Consider the following 18382-nt stretch of genomic DNA (forward strand, 5'->3'; position numbering starts at 1 on the left):
TTCAAACGTCTTTGCTGATAAAAAAAAATTACATCCCTGACAATCATAAAATGGAAATATTTAATTCGATTTAAAATTCTAAGTCGCTTTTAAATCTGACCCTGAAATTTTCACACAAACTGTAGCGAGTTAAAGTCATGCTTGGAGTGAGACATTATATGACTAACACAAATGTACGCATTTTAACGCTTTTAACAACTGAAACGCTTTTATTTGAAACGAACATTTTATATTTTAAAAGCGTTGAACAAAAAGTTGTGAAACTTGTAAATATTTTTATTGTTCGGGGTAATTTTCTGCAAGGTTGTCAATGAGGATTCAAAGTGTACGAAAAGTAAATTTAGGTATTTGTATATCTATTCACATCAGCAATATTTGTAGCATGCGACTTTGAACAAACGAAAGCTTGTTGTTGTGGGTTTGGAACTTGCATACGGTTGTTATCCTTTCTCATCATGGCGACCATATTGTATGGTCTGGTGCAATACAACGCTGGTTATTCACGGAGAAATCCAAGCAGGTGAAACACTTTACATGTTTTCAACTTTCTCTTAACTTAATCAAAACAACGGATGCATAGGTCGGTGAATGAGCAATATTGAACGAGGTAGGACAACATGCTTGACAGTTAGTGGAGCATGAAATAACATAATATCAGCAGCTTATTTATCTTTGTGAGGACTGGGCTATGAGTAAACCAGTAGATACATAAAAATCAAAACGGATCTATATCTCTATCTTTCAAAAACTACAACTCACAATATAATAGACGCTCAAAAAGTCACATTTTAACAAAAGGTTCCAAAATATTACATTTATGCATAGTTCACTGTGGAAAGCAAATTCAAGAAATATATTTCCTCAAACAATTATGTTTGTTTGTTAAGAAGCAAACATTCGAACAGAAACATCCTTTTCGTTCAAAATGTAACTTTGTTCTGTGTTAATCATCCAATTGTAAGCATTTTCATTTGTCCTCACATGTTTTTACAACTTGACCAGCGGTTTATCGTTTGCAACGTTGTTACAGTTTCGTCTTTATCGTCGCTAAGGCACAAAAATATCTTCTAAAACTTATTTAATCAGGTTTATTTCACGTTTTTCTTGATAAAAACAACATCATCTAAAAAGGAAAAACAACATCTTCTAAAACTATTTTTCTTGACAGAGGACATTTGTTGTTTCATTGTTTTGGTGCGACTCCATTCTAAAGTTGATAAAAGTTTCGGTCGTGACATTATCTTATCTGACCTGACGGGATTTCAGATCGAAGCTTATTTGCACTTGCGCCCTTGTAATTGTTCTTCACACCTTGCCCACCTCGCACTACTATCTCCGCTTAAACGCAAGTAGTTAGCATTTTTTCTCGTTGCATCAATGAAAGTCTGAAATTGCACTATAAATTGTTCTGTAACTCACACAGTTGCTTCACATTCAAGTAGAAGGCAAGCAGCTTAGCAACGCACAAGACAAGGAAAGTTATTTAAGTTGAGCATAATCGTGACTAGTGAGTAAAAGATTTGACAAAGGAAGCAATAAATATGGTTAAAAATTGATGCTGTGTTTGAAGTAATGAGTCTCATTGCATGTCAGGTTAACATAACTTTTCATATTTTAGTTTTCATTGATTCAGTTAAAGTATTTTGTTCCTCAGCGATTCAGTTACTTTCGTTTCATTCAAACTTAAACTAAATTTCTAATTGAAAACATTTTAATCTACTGACTGTTGCCAAGTACTTTATAACTTTATATCTTACTACATACCAGTGTTGAAAAATAATTCGAAACGGTCGTTTATATTTTCCTAATTTTCTTTGTTTAATGACATCAAATTTTGATCCAATTGTATCGCTACTTTGTCAAAGTCTGATCAAAAGTTACCGCGTCCTTTTAATTGAATAAATTTTCGTATCTAAGAAAATTGCTATCACGCGTTGAAATAATTTGTTTTAACCAAATTTGTACGAAAATAAGTTGTCGGATATAAATACTTGTGGGATCATCAGCAAGATGCAATAAAACTCCAAGTCATTATGATAATAATATCATTTTCTCCAACTTTCAACTGCGTCAAATCCCGCAAGTAAACAAGTATGGCTGTCATTTGCTGATTGTTGCACATTTTTCCCAAAAATGAGCAATCGGTGTTTGAAGTCAGACCCACATTTCCCGGGAAAAGTCGGAATATGACCGTGAATATATGATGTCACTTAAGCAAGAAGCATAAATTGCAGTTGTGGCAAAAGTTTGTCTGAATTTACTCAGCTTACAGCACTTTAAACGTTTCTAATCGTTTCATTACCAGCTTATATAATGAATTAAAATAAAACTTTTAACTCGAAGAGCGTTTGAAAAAAACAAACAACTGAAACCGGTAAAACTTAATCAAGATTCTGGAAAATGTCACATGATTTCCGGGATTTGCTGAATCATTAAATACCTTTTACAGTATATATTTTGCTACGTTCCAACAATCAGTTTATTTTGCGCTATTGGGACTGGGGATTGAAATAAAAAATGTTAGCTGATAACAATCCGCACTAAGCTAATGGACAAGAACCGATTAGGCCTACTTAAAATTCATATAAGTAAATTAATGCAAATGTTACCATGCAGTTATAGCCTATCAACCGGAGCGTAATTTGTCTGTCGGTAAACTTAAGTTCGCAGAGTTTTCACGCAGAGAGGTTTCTTGATATTCAACACTGCAATATTGAAATATATTTTGTGTGAAATGCGCAATAAATGTTTTCTCGTGTTGATTTATCATTTCATTTCTATGAATATGTTAAACAGGGAAACCAAACTGGTTCAAGAACTTGACGTTTGTGAACATTTTTCTTCTTTCACAGTAAATAGAAAGCTTTTGGTACAAATATATCCTGCGTTAAAGACATCGAATTTATTTGTGACGAAATGAGCAGCAAAAGAAAAAATCGTTTCTTTTCTGAATCAGATGAATCTGGCAGTGAAGATTTTCTTCAAGTAGATTCATCTTCAGCAAATCATCGAATGAGCGGCATCACTTCATCGAAACCAAAAATGCGGATATCAACAACAAACTCTTTCGACGAAGAAGCACTCAGAAAGAAATTTGATGACGGTTACGATTCGGATCTGGTCGGAGATGAAATGGATCGTCGCCGATTGTCGAACATGACGGAGAAAGAACGCGAGCTCGAATTTTATAACAGATTAGAACGACGCGAAACTCTGCAAAAACGATTCGAACTCGAAAAGAAGCTTCTACTTGGACAACGGCGAGGAGAAGAAGAAAAATACCAACAGAAGAGAAAGAAGCGAAAAATATCCGTCGCGAGTTCTCCATCTTCTCCGCCGGACGCTTCCAACAGGAAGAGAATCATGGGAAAGAGAAAAGAAAACGAAGCTTTAGAAAAGTTGAAAGCGGAAAGACAACGAAAGAAGAACAAAGCCGTAAAGACAAAATTGCAAGTCAGTGCTGTTTACTCGGACGATGGTGATGATGAAATGCCGATGCCGAGGAGTCGACCTGCCGCAACGGTTCCCAGTTCTACCGATACAAACTTTCATAAAGAACTTGCTTACACATCAGACGAAGATGGTCAAGATAACAATGTTACAATGCAACCTCCACTGAGCAAGGACAAGGTTTCAACCATTCGATTGTCAAGATTCAGGTTGGAAAGATGGTTTTATCTTCCAATGTTTAGAGAAGTTGTGTTGGGATGTTACGTCCGAATTGGAATCGGCAATCATGAAGGCAAGCCGGTTTATCGAATGGCTGAAATAGTCGATGTTGTTGAAACTGCCAAAATTTATCACCTGGGTAAAGTTCGAACAAACTTGGGTTTCAGACTGAAGCACGGTCAGCAAACGCGCGTCTTCAGGCTGGAATTTGTTTCCAATTCCAAGTTAACGGATTCTGAATTCTCCAAATGGAAGCAAGCAATGGAAGAAGCGGGCGAATCTTTTCCAACCTTCGATGACATCAGAAAGAAGCAAGCCGCTATCAACAAAGCACAATCGTACAATTTCAAAGACACCGACATCGATCGCATCGTCAAAGAAAAAAGTCGATTCCGAAAGACTCCAATTAATTATGCAAGGAGTAAGACCGACATCATGAAGCAGATAGATATTGCCCTGGAGAGGAATGATACTGTTGAGGCGGCTCGTCTCGTTGATGTCTTAAATAAATTGGAAGAACGCGCCACTCAACTGGACAATCAGAGACAGAATCATTTGGCCGGGACCACTTACATAAATAAAGGAATTAAATTGCACAACTTGCAAAAGGTGATGGCCTACAAGGAAGAGTGGAAAGATCCGCGGAACAACGAGGCCGACCCATTCACAAGAAAAAAATGCAAACCGCTCCTCATGTGCAACACAAAAGATGGGAAGCAGAAAAAAAGATTCCTCCAGGAAATAGACAAACGTTACGGCACCGGTTCGTCAGAAAGCAAATCTGATCCTGAACCAAGCAACATGGCAACTGTTACTGCGCAACCAAAGCACATGTCCGAAGATCCTTTTGGTGTTCACGATTTTGACTTAAACATAGATCTGCAGATGCTTTCAGCCGACGAGAAGCCTGCGGCAACCAAAGTAAATCCATTGAGTAAGATTTCCGACAACCCTCATCATTCAATTGGTTTTGCTAAATGCAAAAAGCGCAAGACTTTGATATAAACATTCAGTTCTAGTTGAATTTGTCTATTGTAAGACAAATTGACAGTCATTGTGTTTTACATAATTTAGATTTATTTTGATGCTGAATCTACTGATGTGTGTTTACGTTGTGTTTACACGAGTCGATGATTGAAATAAAATTGAATAAAAAGATTCTTTGCTTCAATCTATGCAAGTTTTATCAAACAAGAAAATAAACTAGATGTTAAAATTCAAAAGTGGTGCAGTGTAGTTTATAAGTGATTGTGTGAGTTAATTTAAATTATTATTAAAGTTAAGTTAATTTTTCAACTGCTCAATGGCTACATTCACACCTTTGAAATGACGTCACATGCAAAATAGAACTGGGAATGAAGCCGATGTTCTTTTAGCTGTTAGTTGGCGATTAGCTGTCTTAGTCACTAATTTTTATTTCACCTTGTTTATCACAGGCAGTACTGCTCTTTATTATTAAGAAATGTATTACAAAAAAGTTGTAAGAAAGTTGTAAAAATGTTTTTCTACAATAAATCCAGTAAAGAAAATATCTCTCTTGAAGCTATTCTTATGCCGGATGAATCTTTTCCATGTTACGCTTCGCTCTATGCAGGTCTTTAGCGCTCATTGCAGATTTGTTTAAATCAACGAAATTGCGACTTAAATGTCGAAAAATGAAAGTGTATAAATTCGGACTCAAATCTGTCTCGATAATTTTTGAAACTTCGGTCCTAACCCCGCCTTGCAAGTCTGGAATGTTTAACTACGCCTTTGGTTGTTATTTATGTCTTCATGGTCAATTTCATTTTACTTTATGATTAATTTCAGCCTGAAATTTTTCAAAATCGAGCAGCTTAGTCTCTAGTTCATACTGTGACGAAATGTGGTTTTTATTGAGTGTTTTTACGAATATACTTTTACGTATACTTTAATATATTTTTAGTTATTTTCGAGTTGATTCATTTAAGTTTGCGGGTAATAGTGTATTCTTATACAGTATATACTTAGATTTACATAAAAGTTGTTTGAAAATAGCTTTTTAGGAAAGCACAAAGCACATCTACAGTATTTAAATATAAATCATCCATTGATTTTATGACTTCGTTGCTATTTTTTTAAATTTTAAGATGTCAATGTTGGAAAACTGGTCGATGAATTTTAAATATTCAATTTAAATGCGAAAGTTGGTCAAATTCTGAATCTGCCAAAATGAAATTCTTCATTGATATACTCCAACTGGTATTAGCTCTTGCCAAGTTACTTTAAATGCTTACAAATAAAACTCTTTTAAGCAAAATGTTTCGATCTAATTTTTTGTTTTTGCAGAATTATTTCGATTCAGATTCGAGAAAGTAAATGTATTTTTCAAACTGCATCACTTCTATCAATATTTGCTGGATTGTAACTGTTTAAATTGTAACTGTTTAAATTTATAGTAAATACTAAAATTGAGGAGGCATTGTCCATTACCGTATAGGTGCATAGGTTTAGTGGCCGTGCTAGTTGCTACCAGCAACAATTAACGTTATTTCTCTTGAGCGCGTTTTAAGCCATTTGGGCTTTGTCACTTTTTCCTGTTCATTGGCGCGTGTTAGTAACAACTGGCTTGGTTTTTCGTCCCCACAACGCTTTTGAAAAAAAAAACAAAATGATTGATGATTGATAGATTGAATGATTGAATGATTGGTTTCGATAACCCACATTTGTGTGCTCAGTTTTGTTAAGCGTTTTGAAGGAACTCTTGAGACTTGTCTGTTGTATTATTTATAACAGTTAGACACGCCACACTCGCATACAAGCGATCATTAATTAATTTTATTTTTTCAAATTAGTGCTAATCCAAATGAACAACTAAAATTTAAGACTTTTGTTGGAGGCGACTCAGATAAGTCCAGCTACGTAGTTGGCATATTAACACAAATTGTTACTGGTGTCCAATATATTATGCGACCATGTTACATAACAAACAATTCAAAACAACGTTTTGCGGCACACAAAGAGTAATTTGTAAATCTCTCAAATTGGCCTTCAATTAAACTTCAATCAAAATCTTCCAAAGTAATTTGCCTCACAACAAAATCGACGTCTCCACGCCGCGCAACTTCTTCGCAACCCTTTTCATTGCTCGACACGAGAAGGTCCGGTTGTCTGTGTACAAGTGAGTGAACCAAGTCGTTATATGCGTTGTTTAATCTGCTTTTACACTTTGGTAAATGCGCATACTTTTGTTATTTTAATTTTTTCAATCAGATCAATCCATAAACAATCAAGTGATGTTTTAACTAAGGATACTAAATTAAATTATGCTCCACGTCATAATAAGAACCGAAACTATAGTCATCGAAACGAGAAAGGAAATCTTACCGTAGCAAGACGTTTTTGATTTTGTCGTCAGAAATACCGGTACAAAAAGCTATAGTGAGACTTTGTAGTTTCGGCAAATAATGGTCAATTTCTGCAAGCCAATTGCCTTTTAACTTGGTCAGTCCGTTCAAACATAGAAACTCTAGTTTTCTGTGTATCACAATAGACATAAAAAAACATTTAATTAGTAAATTTTTAATTGTTTTTAATCTTACTAGTACAGCGTTAGGTCAACTTATTTGTGGAACTTGCACAAATAGAAATGAGTGCATGTAGCTAACATTTCTTAAAATAATAGACCCAGTAAGTTCTGGCGTTGTATTGCGACCAAAGTCACAATGGTTGTGAGTAGAAGACTATAGCTGAAGACATCACCGTTATAAGAAAAAATTATTTGATAACTTGGTAACAGAGTATGTGTTTCGTGCAGTAGCTGTGAGTCAATTTTTACGCGACTTTTTGTTGCATTTACGCTCAACAGCAGTGAGCTGTTAATAAATATCAAATGCTCAAAAGCATTAAAAACGTAGCGCGACTGGGAATCGAACCCGTCTCGAATTATGTTCTAAGCCAGTGTTTCTCAAACTTTTTCCGATCGCGTACCACTCATTCGTTTTTTTTACTACACTGCGTACCACCTGGCTCCTGAATGACTTATTTTACTCAAATGTACCGGTGTTTATAGTTATTACCGTTATTACTATACCATAACACCAATGAATAACAAGAAAACACAATATAATTTGATAGATGCAACTGTTTCTTCTGCTCAAGCTTGTCTATCCAGGGTAACACATTACTCACAGCACATCGAAAATCATCTTCAGCGGTACGCGGTACCACTTAAAAAGCTCTCGCGTACCGCTAGTGGTACGCGTACCACAGTTTGAGAACCACTGTTCTAAGCGCTCTATTTGCTCTACCGACGAGCCGACAGGCCAAGCGGCCGGTTTTGCGTGTTTATCTTCCTTATTGGTAAACGTAAATTAAATATAAAATAAAAATGTTTACTATTATATAGTAATCATAACATCCAAAACGCAGCCACTAAGCCTAACACCTAACCAGCCATTAAATATACCTGCATGATTTGACGAGGTTGTCGATCGATTCATCGGTGACTTCGCTGCACCAGTCAAGCTCAATGTTCTTAAGGTTAGGACATCTGGCGAAATATTTACGAAAAAATATGTGATTGTAAATAAACATAATACTAATTATAACAAGTTACAACTTCATTATTCATATTAATGCTCTTTTGTCAACTGCAATTACTTTCTTCAATGAATATCAATCACAAAAAGATTCTCACACATAGAATATTGTAAATAAATGAACACTACACAGCACTCTATGTGCCCTTGTACAAAATTGAAGATAAAACATAACCATACCCAGATGATATTGCATTTACTGTTTCATCAACAACAGCGTCTGTAAAGCTGACGGAAAGGTCCTTTAAGTTCACCAGAGGTTTCTCTTGGAACAAATGATTAATGGCCTTGGTAGAAATATTTTTTGTTGCTCTTTGAAAATGCAAGCGTTCCAAACTTCATGAAACATATCGCGCAAAAAAGAGATATATTGAAACTTTGATAATAATGTCTCAACAATACATTAAACCAAACTTAACTATAAAACCGTATCTACCTTACTTTCCCACACAACGCATAAACGCTTTCGTCAGTAAGGTTTGTGCAGTCGAAAATCTCGAAATTCTTTAAGTTTGGAAGACAATGGCAAGCGTCAATCACAGATTTGTCGGTCAAGTCGTCTCCATAAAGGGTTAAAATCTCAATTTTAGTTTGTTTATTGACAAGATTCACTATACTCCTGCAAATATGTAAATGTTTTTCAACAGTATATGTGGTTATGAAAGGGGCTTACATCTATTTCATATATTCTTCGCAATCGATTTTTTAACACAAGGTGTCTCACTTATCGCTTAGGTGCCACACGTCGAAACTGATGAACTGCGTAATCTGACAAGGCATCTCAGCAATGTAATTAACACCTTCATCAGTAACTTGTGAACAACCCGATATGTCCAATATTGAGAGATGTTCAAATTTGCTCACAACCTTCATGGCTTCGTCATCGACGTTACTGCAAATGCGAAACTTTTAAAACAAACTTTCTGTCACAAGAATATGTTAATGTATGAAAAATTACATTAAATTGTTTCCTAAAAAAACTTAAGTTTAATATTTGTTTGTTAAAACGTAAATGTCATCATATATCCTAATTTATTTACTTAGACCCAGTTTCAACAAAATTTTACGAAATTTTAACAATTAATTAGAAATTTAGAAACTTTTATCAAGGTATATTGACGTTTGCCGTAAATTATATTTGCGTGAAATATTTCAAAAATAGCTTTCATAAACATTTAGTAAAAATAAGAAGTCCACGAATTTCCATAAATAACAACACCGGGTATGACACTATCTCGAAAGCTTTCAATCCCAAATCTTGAATTTATGCAGTACTTATGGTTAGACCAGGTCTTGTGGTTAAATTTGTTCTCAGTAAAATAACACTTTTACTTTATTAGCCATGTTCAAAAACTTATTTTATAGGCTACTATAAAAATGTTGCAAATAATGCAAGCAACAATTCTATTTTGTGTTTGACACTAAGTAACCTCGGTTGGTGGCAAATATAAACTGAAACAACTTTGACAATTACTTATATTGCAAATATTATCTACACATTATGGAGGTTATCAGTGATAATTTATCGCCAATCATCTATCAAATGCATTTACCTGCATCCATCGAGTACAAGAGTTTCAATTTTCGTACAATGTTGTCTGATCTCATTCATGATTGTAGTTCTGATAACATCACAGTCTATTAATTCCAAGTGGACAACATGTGAAAACTCGTAAAACAACCATCGTTTATAGGAACCAAACACACGTTTTCCCGATTCTTCACAAAACGAAAGAACGCGCAGATGTTGACTGACGCGATCGATCACGCGATCGAGAGCCTCAATGAAGGCGATCTGAAGATAATCAGAGTAAAAAACTCTTCATCCAAAGTTATCTCATTCACTTCTAGTAACTGAGCTATCAAGACATTCTTTACCAGCAATGGCGAGTGACCGATCCAGTCCGTCAGATCCATCACTTTCCACAACGAAGGGTCAAAGGCCAATGAGTTGAACAAACGACAAACAAGGCGAAGATCGGTGAGGAGCGTATACTGAGGTAGATGACTGAAAATTTGCAGCCAAGTTTCATCTGGAAGTTTGCTCCATTCAACATCAGTTGCATATTCAACGCTAGAGCAATCAGAGTCGCTATTGGAAGAATCTTGAACTGAATCTTCCATAACTTAACTTACTTTCAAATGTAAAATTAACTGACCAAGCAAAGGAGCTATATTGCCTGAAAAGATTTACCTAATGCTTTCAATTTGGCTACAGATTTAAAACAACAAAATGTTTGTTGATACTGAAGCAAAAATTAACTAAAACTTTGCTTTAGATATTGGTTAATTTTAATTAATTTAACATTAGTAATGCTAATTATTTTCGACCATCAACTTTAATTTATCAAACGCCAAATGAACACGCTTTGTCGCCTTTTTAAAGTCTTGCCAACAACGTTTGCAGTTGTAAAGAAATTACCTTGCACTTGTTACGCGCTATCGTTCATCTTTGTTTGCTTCACTCAAATTTTTTGTGCAAATGTTCCTTAATGTGTGTTTGTTATTGATACGTCGCTACGTCATATCATTCTCGTAATGCTTAAAAACTAAATTTTATAAATAAAATTAAACCTTCGAGTTGTGCCAGAAATTAGCGATCACACCAGGATTGTTTTGTCGTATAAAGAACTTTAAAACCATGTCGTGGACACAAACGTTAACTAACTAACACTAATGGCACTTACTAACTGACACATCGATACTTTGAAAGAACATGAAAATATTTCAACTAACACACAAATGATTTCGTGAATGTCGTAACGTGCCCTCTCTTTCTGTTGGTGATAAACTGTATCTTTTGATAGTTTTCCGTTAAACTGGCTTTTGAAAAAAATCTTTTCGCTTTTCTAATATTTTACAATCAGGGAAAGACGCTAAACATCATGATCAACGACCTCAAATACATGAAGGAAAGAAAGACCGGAATTTGTTGGAATGTGCTGCGAGGCAAAAGTGCCCACGCCGAGTCCAAAACTCCTGCTGATAAGAATTTGACTTCTGCCTCGCAACACATTCCAACGGATTCGAGGTCTTTTTTTGAACCAGTGTTCAATGGTGCTCACATTCATTCATTCATTGTCACCTACAACTCGATCGCCAACCTCGTCAGATCACGCAGATATTGCTCATTGGGTCCGTCAACCAATACTCAAACTAATCATCATTCAAAGCATAATCATGTCATAAGCATGTCATAATCATTCAACTAGTAGTTTAGCTGATGAATTTACTGTCAAAACTCATTAATCGACAATAACTAGTCGATTATAAACTCGAAAAGTAGAAACCCAACCACGTTTTTGATTGAAATTTTCTTTGTTTGTTTCTATTATAGACTTCACAGCGTGTATATTTTCAAAACCGCTTTCGTGATTGAATCTTGGTGACGCCATCAACACAAAACTTGTATTTCTTTACAGCTTCGGTAAAGAATTACCTCTTGGCAACTTGTAGTTGTCGTAAAAGTCTGCATTAATTATATTAGACGTACACTTTTAGGTTGGTAATTAAGGAGCTGCTTGCACATGCATTGGTGTTGCCAGTTTTAATGTAAACGAAACCACTCATTATACCATTGTTTAGTTGCAGTTTAGACTTCAGAGCACTCAGTAAAACACAAGTTATCTCATTTACCTGATTTGTTGTAATAGCTTGACAGTTAAATAATTATTGGATTTTTCCGCACGCTAGCGCCAAAGCGTCGTTTTCTTTCAAGTGGTCGGCTCCCAACGCAACCACCTGCGTTCAACCATACCCTGTGGCGCTACCCTTGTAATGCCTTCAGGTAAGACATTATCGAAGCTTGCTCCTTTTCAGTGATCCTGATAAACACTTCCATTTGGGGCAATGCACTCAGTTGTTTAAAGACTTTCTCAGTCCGGGGATGGGCCAAGGACTATGATACCAAAGACCTGCTATAAATTAAGACGGCGTGTCTGCAAAATTGGTTAATAAGAGTCAAAACACGAAACTACATCTCATAGGTTGGGAAGTGCTGTTATAAATGACGTCATACTGGTAATCATAATAATGATGACAAGAGGCGCGGATATCATTATAAAACTGCGCTGTACTATATTGAGAAGTTAATGATTGGCAGTTTTTATGACAGGCGTTCGAACGGCGACGACATAACAAGGAAAGCGTAGTAACGATTGAACAATGAGCGGGCATGGGCGGTTGTGAGGTGATTTATATTCGTTGTTGTAGGGTTGGTGGTGACATATTGTCACTTAATATGCTGCTATATGCCTTGGATACCTCAATCACGTTTCTCAAGACACAGCAATATACGTTCCAGACTTGAACGACCTACGGCCACCACATCGCATGACAAAGCGGAATTGCGATGCAAAAGTGAAAGAATTGTAAATGGAAGCACATCAAACTATATCGACGTTTTAAAAACGAAATATTTAAAGCAGCACAGCGATATAAATAACAACGTAATGTTGTCGCTAAGCTACAGATACGACCATTTATTAGAAGCTTGCAAGTTAAGTCTCCAGAACGTCATCGTTTGCGTTCCGTAAGACCGTGGATAAATGCACGACCATATCAGGATCAAGTATTCGATGATTAATGTGTTAAAACTCTTCGGCTCAAATATTTGTATGGATTTGTTTTTTTGACTCGATCTCAGCTGAAAACTTGCTCGAGAAAACACACAACTTAGAGAAACATTGTCGTCAATAATGATAAAATTGATAGAACACATCTTGAATAAAAACATAACATGGATATTGATATGACACAAGAAGCGTACGTACAAACCAAACACGTACGCAACAGATGACGTCATTTCTAAATACAGCACGAAATTCGAAGCAACATGCGCAGTATCTTTATTCATACGAGCTCTGAATAATAGACATCACATTATCACGCGCTAGTGGGCGATGGAGAACCATAGATAGCTTTGGCAGGGCGTGGCGATTAATGGAGGGGGTTGTACTCGTACATCGACCGTTGCTGTAACGACAGCGGCATAACACACGATAGCTATAATGACCTCAGCACTTCGAATCATTCGTTAGAAATCCTTTTCTTATATTAAATTACCGTGAGGCTCAAACCATTGTTTTAGATCGCGAAGGCGCGATTCGTGTAAAAGAGAGCACCATAAAGCACTTATAAGTGACAACCCCGCCGAACTTCCATGCAAATTTAGATCTTTTGTCGGTTGAAATGAAACAAAACACGGTTGGAAGAACGTTCGTTAAATTCACCGCTTTGTGATGATTCTTGACTGGCGACGATGCCTCTGTAGAAAATGTCATGAAAGTAGCATTTTTAAAGCAGCTCGGCTAATTTTTCCCACGGCTTTGGCACATTCTTTATTAACAGGCGATGACGTAAACAGGCGCAAGCTTATTGTTTACGGAAGGAGATAAATGACTGTATTTTAAGCGGAATTAACCTGATCCATGCGATCGACATCAAAAGAGCGATATGTGGTCGCCATAGCAACAGCAAGCCCTGCCAAGTTGAGCTGAACCAACAGTTCGAAGAACCAGCAGACAAACATAAAACATCCCCAAAAGGTAGATCTATTACAACAGCCTTGGAATGCGTTCTTCCTGATAATGGCCAACGATAATTATTTATGCATCTAATCGACGGATAATTTTATGACTATTACACCTACAAATCGTGATGTAATCAAACCGACCGAGACACACGCGCACACTAGAACTTGTTTTGAGAACATCTTAATCGGATAAGTTCCTTGATTATATTTGTTACGTCATGTTTTTTTGCATCAGCTACCAAGGCCCAATTCATTTAAAGTTAAATTGTTCATTTCAAGTAACGTATAGTTTTGTAAATACAGTTGCTTTTAACACATCATGTCAGCACAGGTCATGTGACAACACAAAGCATTTCACAAAATGTTCCGGGCTGATTTTTGCTCCACAAATAAAGTTAAAATTGCAAATATCACAATTGCAGAACTATGAAAACTGCAATAGCACAGTACCATTAAAATTTTACCACATTTTAAAGGCAAATGTAAGAAGTTAAATATGCGAATTCAAACAAATGAAACCTCCACATATGATTTATAGTGCCATATGCAAAATGATGGGCAAGCCTGATTGACACAAAGTTAATGAAAACTTTGCTTCAGCTTCACAGCAGAGGTGGAACAGAAACCAGCTTCTTGTTAACGCGATGATGCTTGCGATGATAAATATAGCGGACTACATAACAACTGCATTACTACGAAAACTGTAACAACTCACTACCAGTTGTAACACATTGCAGGCGCAAAAGTCAAAAGCAAATTAAGGCATGTCAAGTAAATATACAACAATGTAGCAAAAAATTCATCATATAAAGCAGAAGAAATTGCACCTCAAAGTTTAACTTTAATTCTTCAACAAAGTAATCTGGTTTCACCTACAATAAATATTTCGTCTTATGGTGAATGTTATACCAGAAGTAGTTGGCAAACATTTTAAATGAGACGATATTAACGAAAGACGATCGCAGCCGTAGCCAAGATGGCGAATGCTAATTTATGCCAAATCGTGGTAAAAAGACTGCTGTGGTGATATGCTGAATCATTAAGTTAATTACTCTTTGTCAACATCAAGTGTAAATGTAAACATCAACAAAATGTAAAATTGTGAATAGCAGTTTCCAAATTTCATCGAGGTGTCATCACAGCTAGATTTGAAGCTCAGTGATCTCTGATCTTGATAATGCGGATATTATGAGCTTTAACATGCCCTGAAGTTGTCATTTCTGTCCAAAGTGATCACCAGGTGTCCATGATCCGCTGAATCTCAACAATGAATGCGCATTTATAACAATCTGAGAAGCGCAATCAAGTCTGTGATCTGAAAGACAAACAACGATTGTGATGTCAGAAAACATAAGAAACTGATGGCGTAACACGAAACAACTGCATTACAACTAAACCCAATTTAAAGCAACTTCAAGCGCAGACAAACCAAGTACCCACCGCTTTATTGCATTGTTAAAGACTAAGATGCCTGCACCAAATGTAAGTAGCAGTTCAAGCAAAAACTGCGCCACGATGCAGACAAACAAATGTGCCACGCGCCGCCACCGCCGCCACCGCCGCCACGTTGAAACTTGTAACTAAACGAGATAAATGAAGAGAGCGACTGGTTCCGATGTCCGTGGTTAGGATGTTGTGACAGGAAAAGACCACAAGCTGGCGCCTTCTGTAGAAATCTTCATTGTTGAATCTGCTGGCCCCAATGTTCGAATCATTGTGAAGATTGCCACTTAAAACAAACAATGCTTATCTGTTGCATCACAAGGTATACATTAATTATCACTATGAACCATTCAACATTCAAGGCATTGATGTAATGTATGGAAGAGGTTTGTTGCAGATCACTGCTTGTTTACATTCAACCAATTACCTACTTGGCACGTGACTATAAGCTCAATCAATATTTGCCAACGCCAGCATGAACTCACCAAAATCCGCTTCAAAACCGATGAAAACAACAACTACATGTTTCTGTTTTGTCTCGGCTTCGTAGTAGAAGTGGCTTGAATTACGAGTCAGCTTTCTCGGTCGTATGTTTCTTGATCGATCAAACTGACACTTTCTGCTCAGTAACAGAGCGATTAGAGCGTCCAGGTTTGCTGTTGGATGCCCAGCGGCACTGTCATTGTAACGAGCACAGCGGGAATGAAACTTGTTCGTCGACTATTAAATCCTGCAATGACTTTCCGAGATACGAGGATGAAGAATTTACACCAATATCAGAGACGGAAATCCAATCCACGATAAATGCAGATGTCTCGCTGCATCTACTCGGCCGCGACTACCGAATGCTATAAATTATCGATTTACCGCCGCTTGATGGAGCAAACGTGTCGCAGTTTGAACATATTCAGAAACTTGGCATAAAAATGGCAAATTGCGTGTCGTTGTCGCCGGTCTCACATCACATGAGCTCATGCGCAAGGCGCTCAGTAAACATAAAAAATAGCGAATATTTTTACTTTATCTGTTGAAATAAAATTAAACGACGTTGTTACAAACTCTGAGAGATTGCTCAGTAGCATCTTGTTTGCGAGGTCGTATATAATCCACCCTGATGTGGCCCTAATGACAAACCGACAAACATCATTGCAACATTGCGCTCGCACTTTAATACCAGGAAGTAAACATTAATTGGCGGCTTCTATTACAAGCGCTTATGGCAGTGACGTAATAATATATGAGCGGCCGCAGTAATTACTTAATAACGAGTGAAAAGTTGATAGCTGTGAGTTATCCAGGTGATTTATATTCATCGACGCATCAACACACAGCTGACGATGGCACGTGGCGGGCTTCATGAACAATAATGCGTCTAAACTACGTAAAATTCGTTCATTAAGAGACCTATAGGCCTACGTCAAGTAACGTAACCTGAATCTATCAATACCCATGGCAGTTTTTAGAGGAGATAATAATCGGTCAATTAGAAATAAAATCCACTGAAATGCTGCAATGTTTTAATAGAATTACAACCTCCACAAATACAATGATAAAAGAGACATCATCCATCCAGGAGTAGCGAATAAATTGTAGATTTGTACAAACACGGCGAACTATAGTCCTTTGTATAAAAAAGCAGAACTAGCATCGTTCAAAGCAATCCAACGATACAAATACAACGTTGTTTAGTAGCAACAACAGAAACCGACCGAGCCATCACAAACCGATTATTATCTAACACAAAGCAGCCAACCAACTAAATCGTTAAACTTTAAAAGAAAATTGCTTAAAAATCGCCGCAGTCACGCACCGTCACGTCCTTTGAAGTTATTGCCACATACTTGCGTGGCGGAAACATGCCGTGGGTAAGGGGGCGTTGACAAACCACAACGTTTGGTGCAAACCGGGATGCAACACCATCTACCGTCACATACAGGATTCATGACGTCATTTCTAAAAACAGCACAGAAAACGAAACATGATCTCTTATTTTATTCGAGCGTTGAATCATAGATTGCGCAACAATACGTCGATAGAGGGCGTTGGTAAGTCATAATAACTTATAAGGCGTGGCACATCTACCGTCACTATGGCGACCGAATCAGTTAACCAAAACGTTCGTTCAAAAATCGTTTCTTGATCAACATTCCAATGTGGTTGAACCATTGTTTCAGGCAGCGAAGACGTTACAGTAAAATTAGTGAACGGTAAATCGCCGCTCATGTGAAACAAGCATCGTCAAGACGTGAAACTTCCACGCAAATCGATATCTACTGTTGATTGGAATAAAAGGAAACGCGGTTGGAAAGTCGTCTGCTGAAACTGCAGCGTAGTAGTAAATCTTTACAAATACAAATACCTTCATAACACAGCAAATTCATCCCTTAATGTTGACGCATTCATTATTCAAAAGCGATGACGTCACGAACCGCCAGCGCTTATTATTTACGGAAGGAGATCGTTGACTGTATTTAAGCGGAATTAACCTGATCCCTGAGATCGACATTACAGGAGCGATATGTGGTCGTCATAGCAACAGCAAGTCCTGCCAAGTCGAGCTGAACCAACAGTTGAAAGAACAAGCAAGCAAACACACAACGTCATTGGAAAGTAAATATTTCCACAGAAGCTTTAGCGCCGCGAAAATCCAACTGCAAGAAATATGCTGCCTAGATTAGAACAATGATCGAGATGCGTAAATTATCGGTTCGTTACGCTCCAATTAACACAATATTTGGGCATTTGCCACGTTAAATAAAAGAATAAATCATAATTAATATCTAATGACACTGGCTCGCATGAGTTGAGAGAAGTCATCTATGTTTGTGGGAGTCAACAAGATGTGATGAGATTCAACAACAACACGAGATTCAAAGCAAAGAACCGAAACACACAATCAAAACTACGTCAGGGCATTGCAGCGTGGTTACTGGTGACCGTTCATTCCATACGCCTAATCGCGTTGCTGCGTTCATTATGATATTTTCCGACAACACAATCAAGCAAAAACATATCAATCTGTGTAAAATAACAACCGTATTTTTATGGCGAGTATTTTTTGAACCAACGTGAGACTTTTTTATGCTGACACAACAGCGAAGGCAAATCGCTAGAAAACAACTTAGCGATGGTGAACATTTCAAACTTCAATCACCAACAAGAAAGTCATTTTGTTCCA

General features: G+C 36.9%; 1 protein-coding gene and 1 pseudogene across 1 annotated transcript; one reads left to right on the forward strand and one right to left on the reverse strand.

The window, feature by feature from the left end:
- Positions 1–2916: 2916 nt before the first annotated feature.
- On the forward strand, positions 2917–4674 carry LOC143444995 (RNA polymerase-associated protein RTF1 homolog pseudogene; annotated as a pseudogene).
- Positions 4675–6480: 1806 nt separating this feature from the next.
- Positions 6481–10435, reverse strand: LOC143446246 (jmjC domain-containing histone demethylation protein 1-like). The gene is made up of 8 exons (XM_076945799.1): positions 10107–10435; positions 9782–10023; positions 8953–9120; positions 8665–8847; positions 8409–8564; positions 8096–8179; positions 7015–7164; positions 6481–6798 (listed from the first exon to the last, which is right to left on the reverse strand). The coding sequence occupies exons 1-8, from the start codon at positions 10350–10352 to the stop codon at positions 6690–6692; spliced, it is 1338 nt and encodes a 445-aa protein (XP_076801914.1). The 5' UTR covers positions 10353–10435; the 3' UTR covers positions 6481–6689.
- Positions 10436–18382: the final 7947 nt, after the last annotated feature.

The sequence above is a fragment of the Clavelina lepadiformis genome, chromosome 2 (genome assembly GCF_947623445.1).
Source record: "Clavelina lepadiformis chromosome 2, kaClaLepa1.1, whole genome shotgun sequence".
In the NCBI taxonomy this organism is placed as follows: Eukaryota; Metazoa; Chordata; class Ascidiacea; order Aplousobranchia; family Clavelinidae; genus Clavelina; species Clavelina lepadiformis.

Excerpts from the sequence above, each read along its gene's own strand:
- LOC143446246 (XM_076945799.1), bottom strand. The coding sequence starts at position 10,352 with ATGGAAGATTCAGTTCAAGATTCTTCCAATAGCGACTCTGATTGCTCT. Across the intron at positions 8,180-8,408 it reads GTAAATGCAATATCATCTGG|ATGTCCTAACCTTAAGAACA; the intron begins GTATGGTTATGT and ends ATATTTCGCCAG. Across the intron at positions 7,165-8,095 it reads AACCTCGTCAAATCATGCAG|AAAACTAGAGTTTCTATGTT; the intron begins GTATATTTAATG and ends TGTGATACACAG.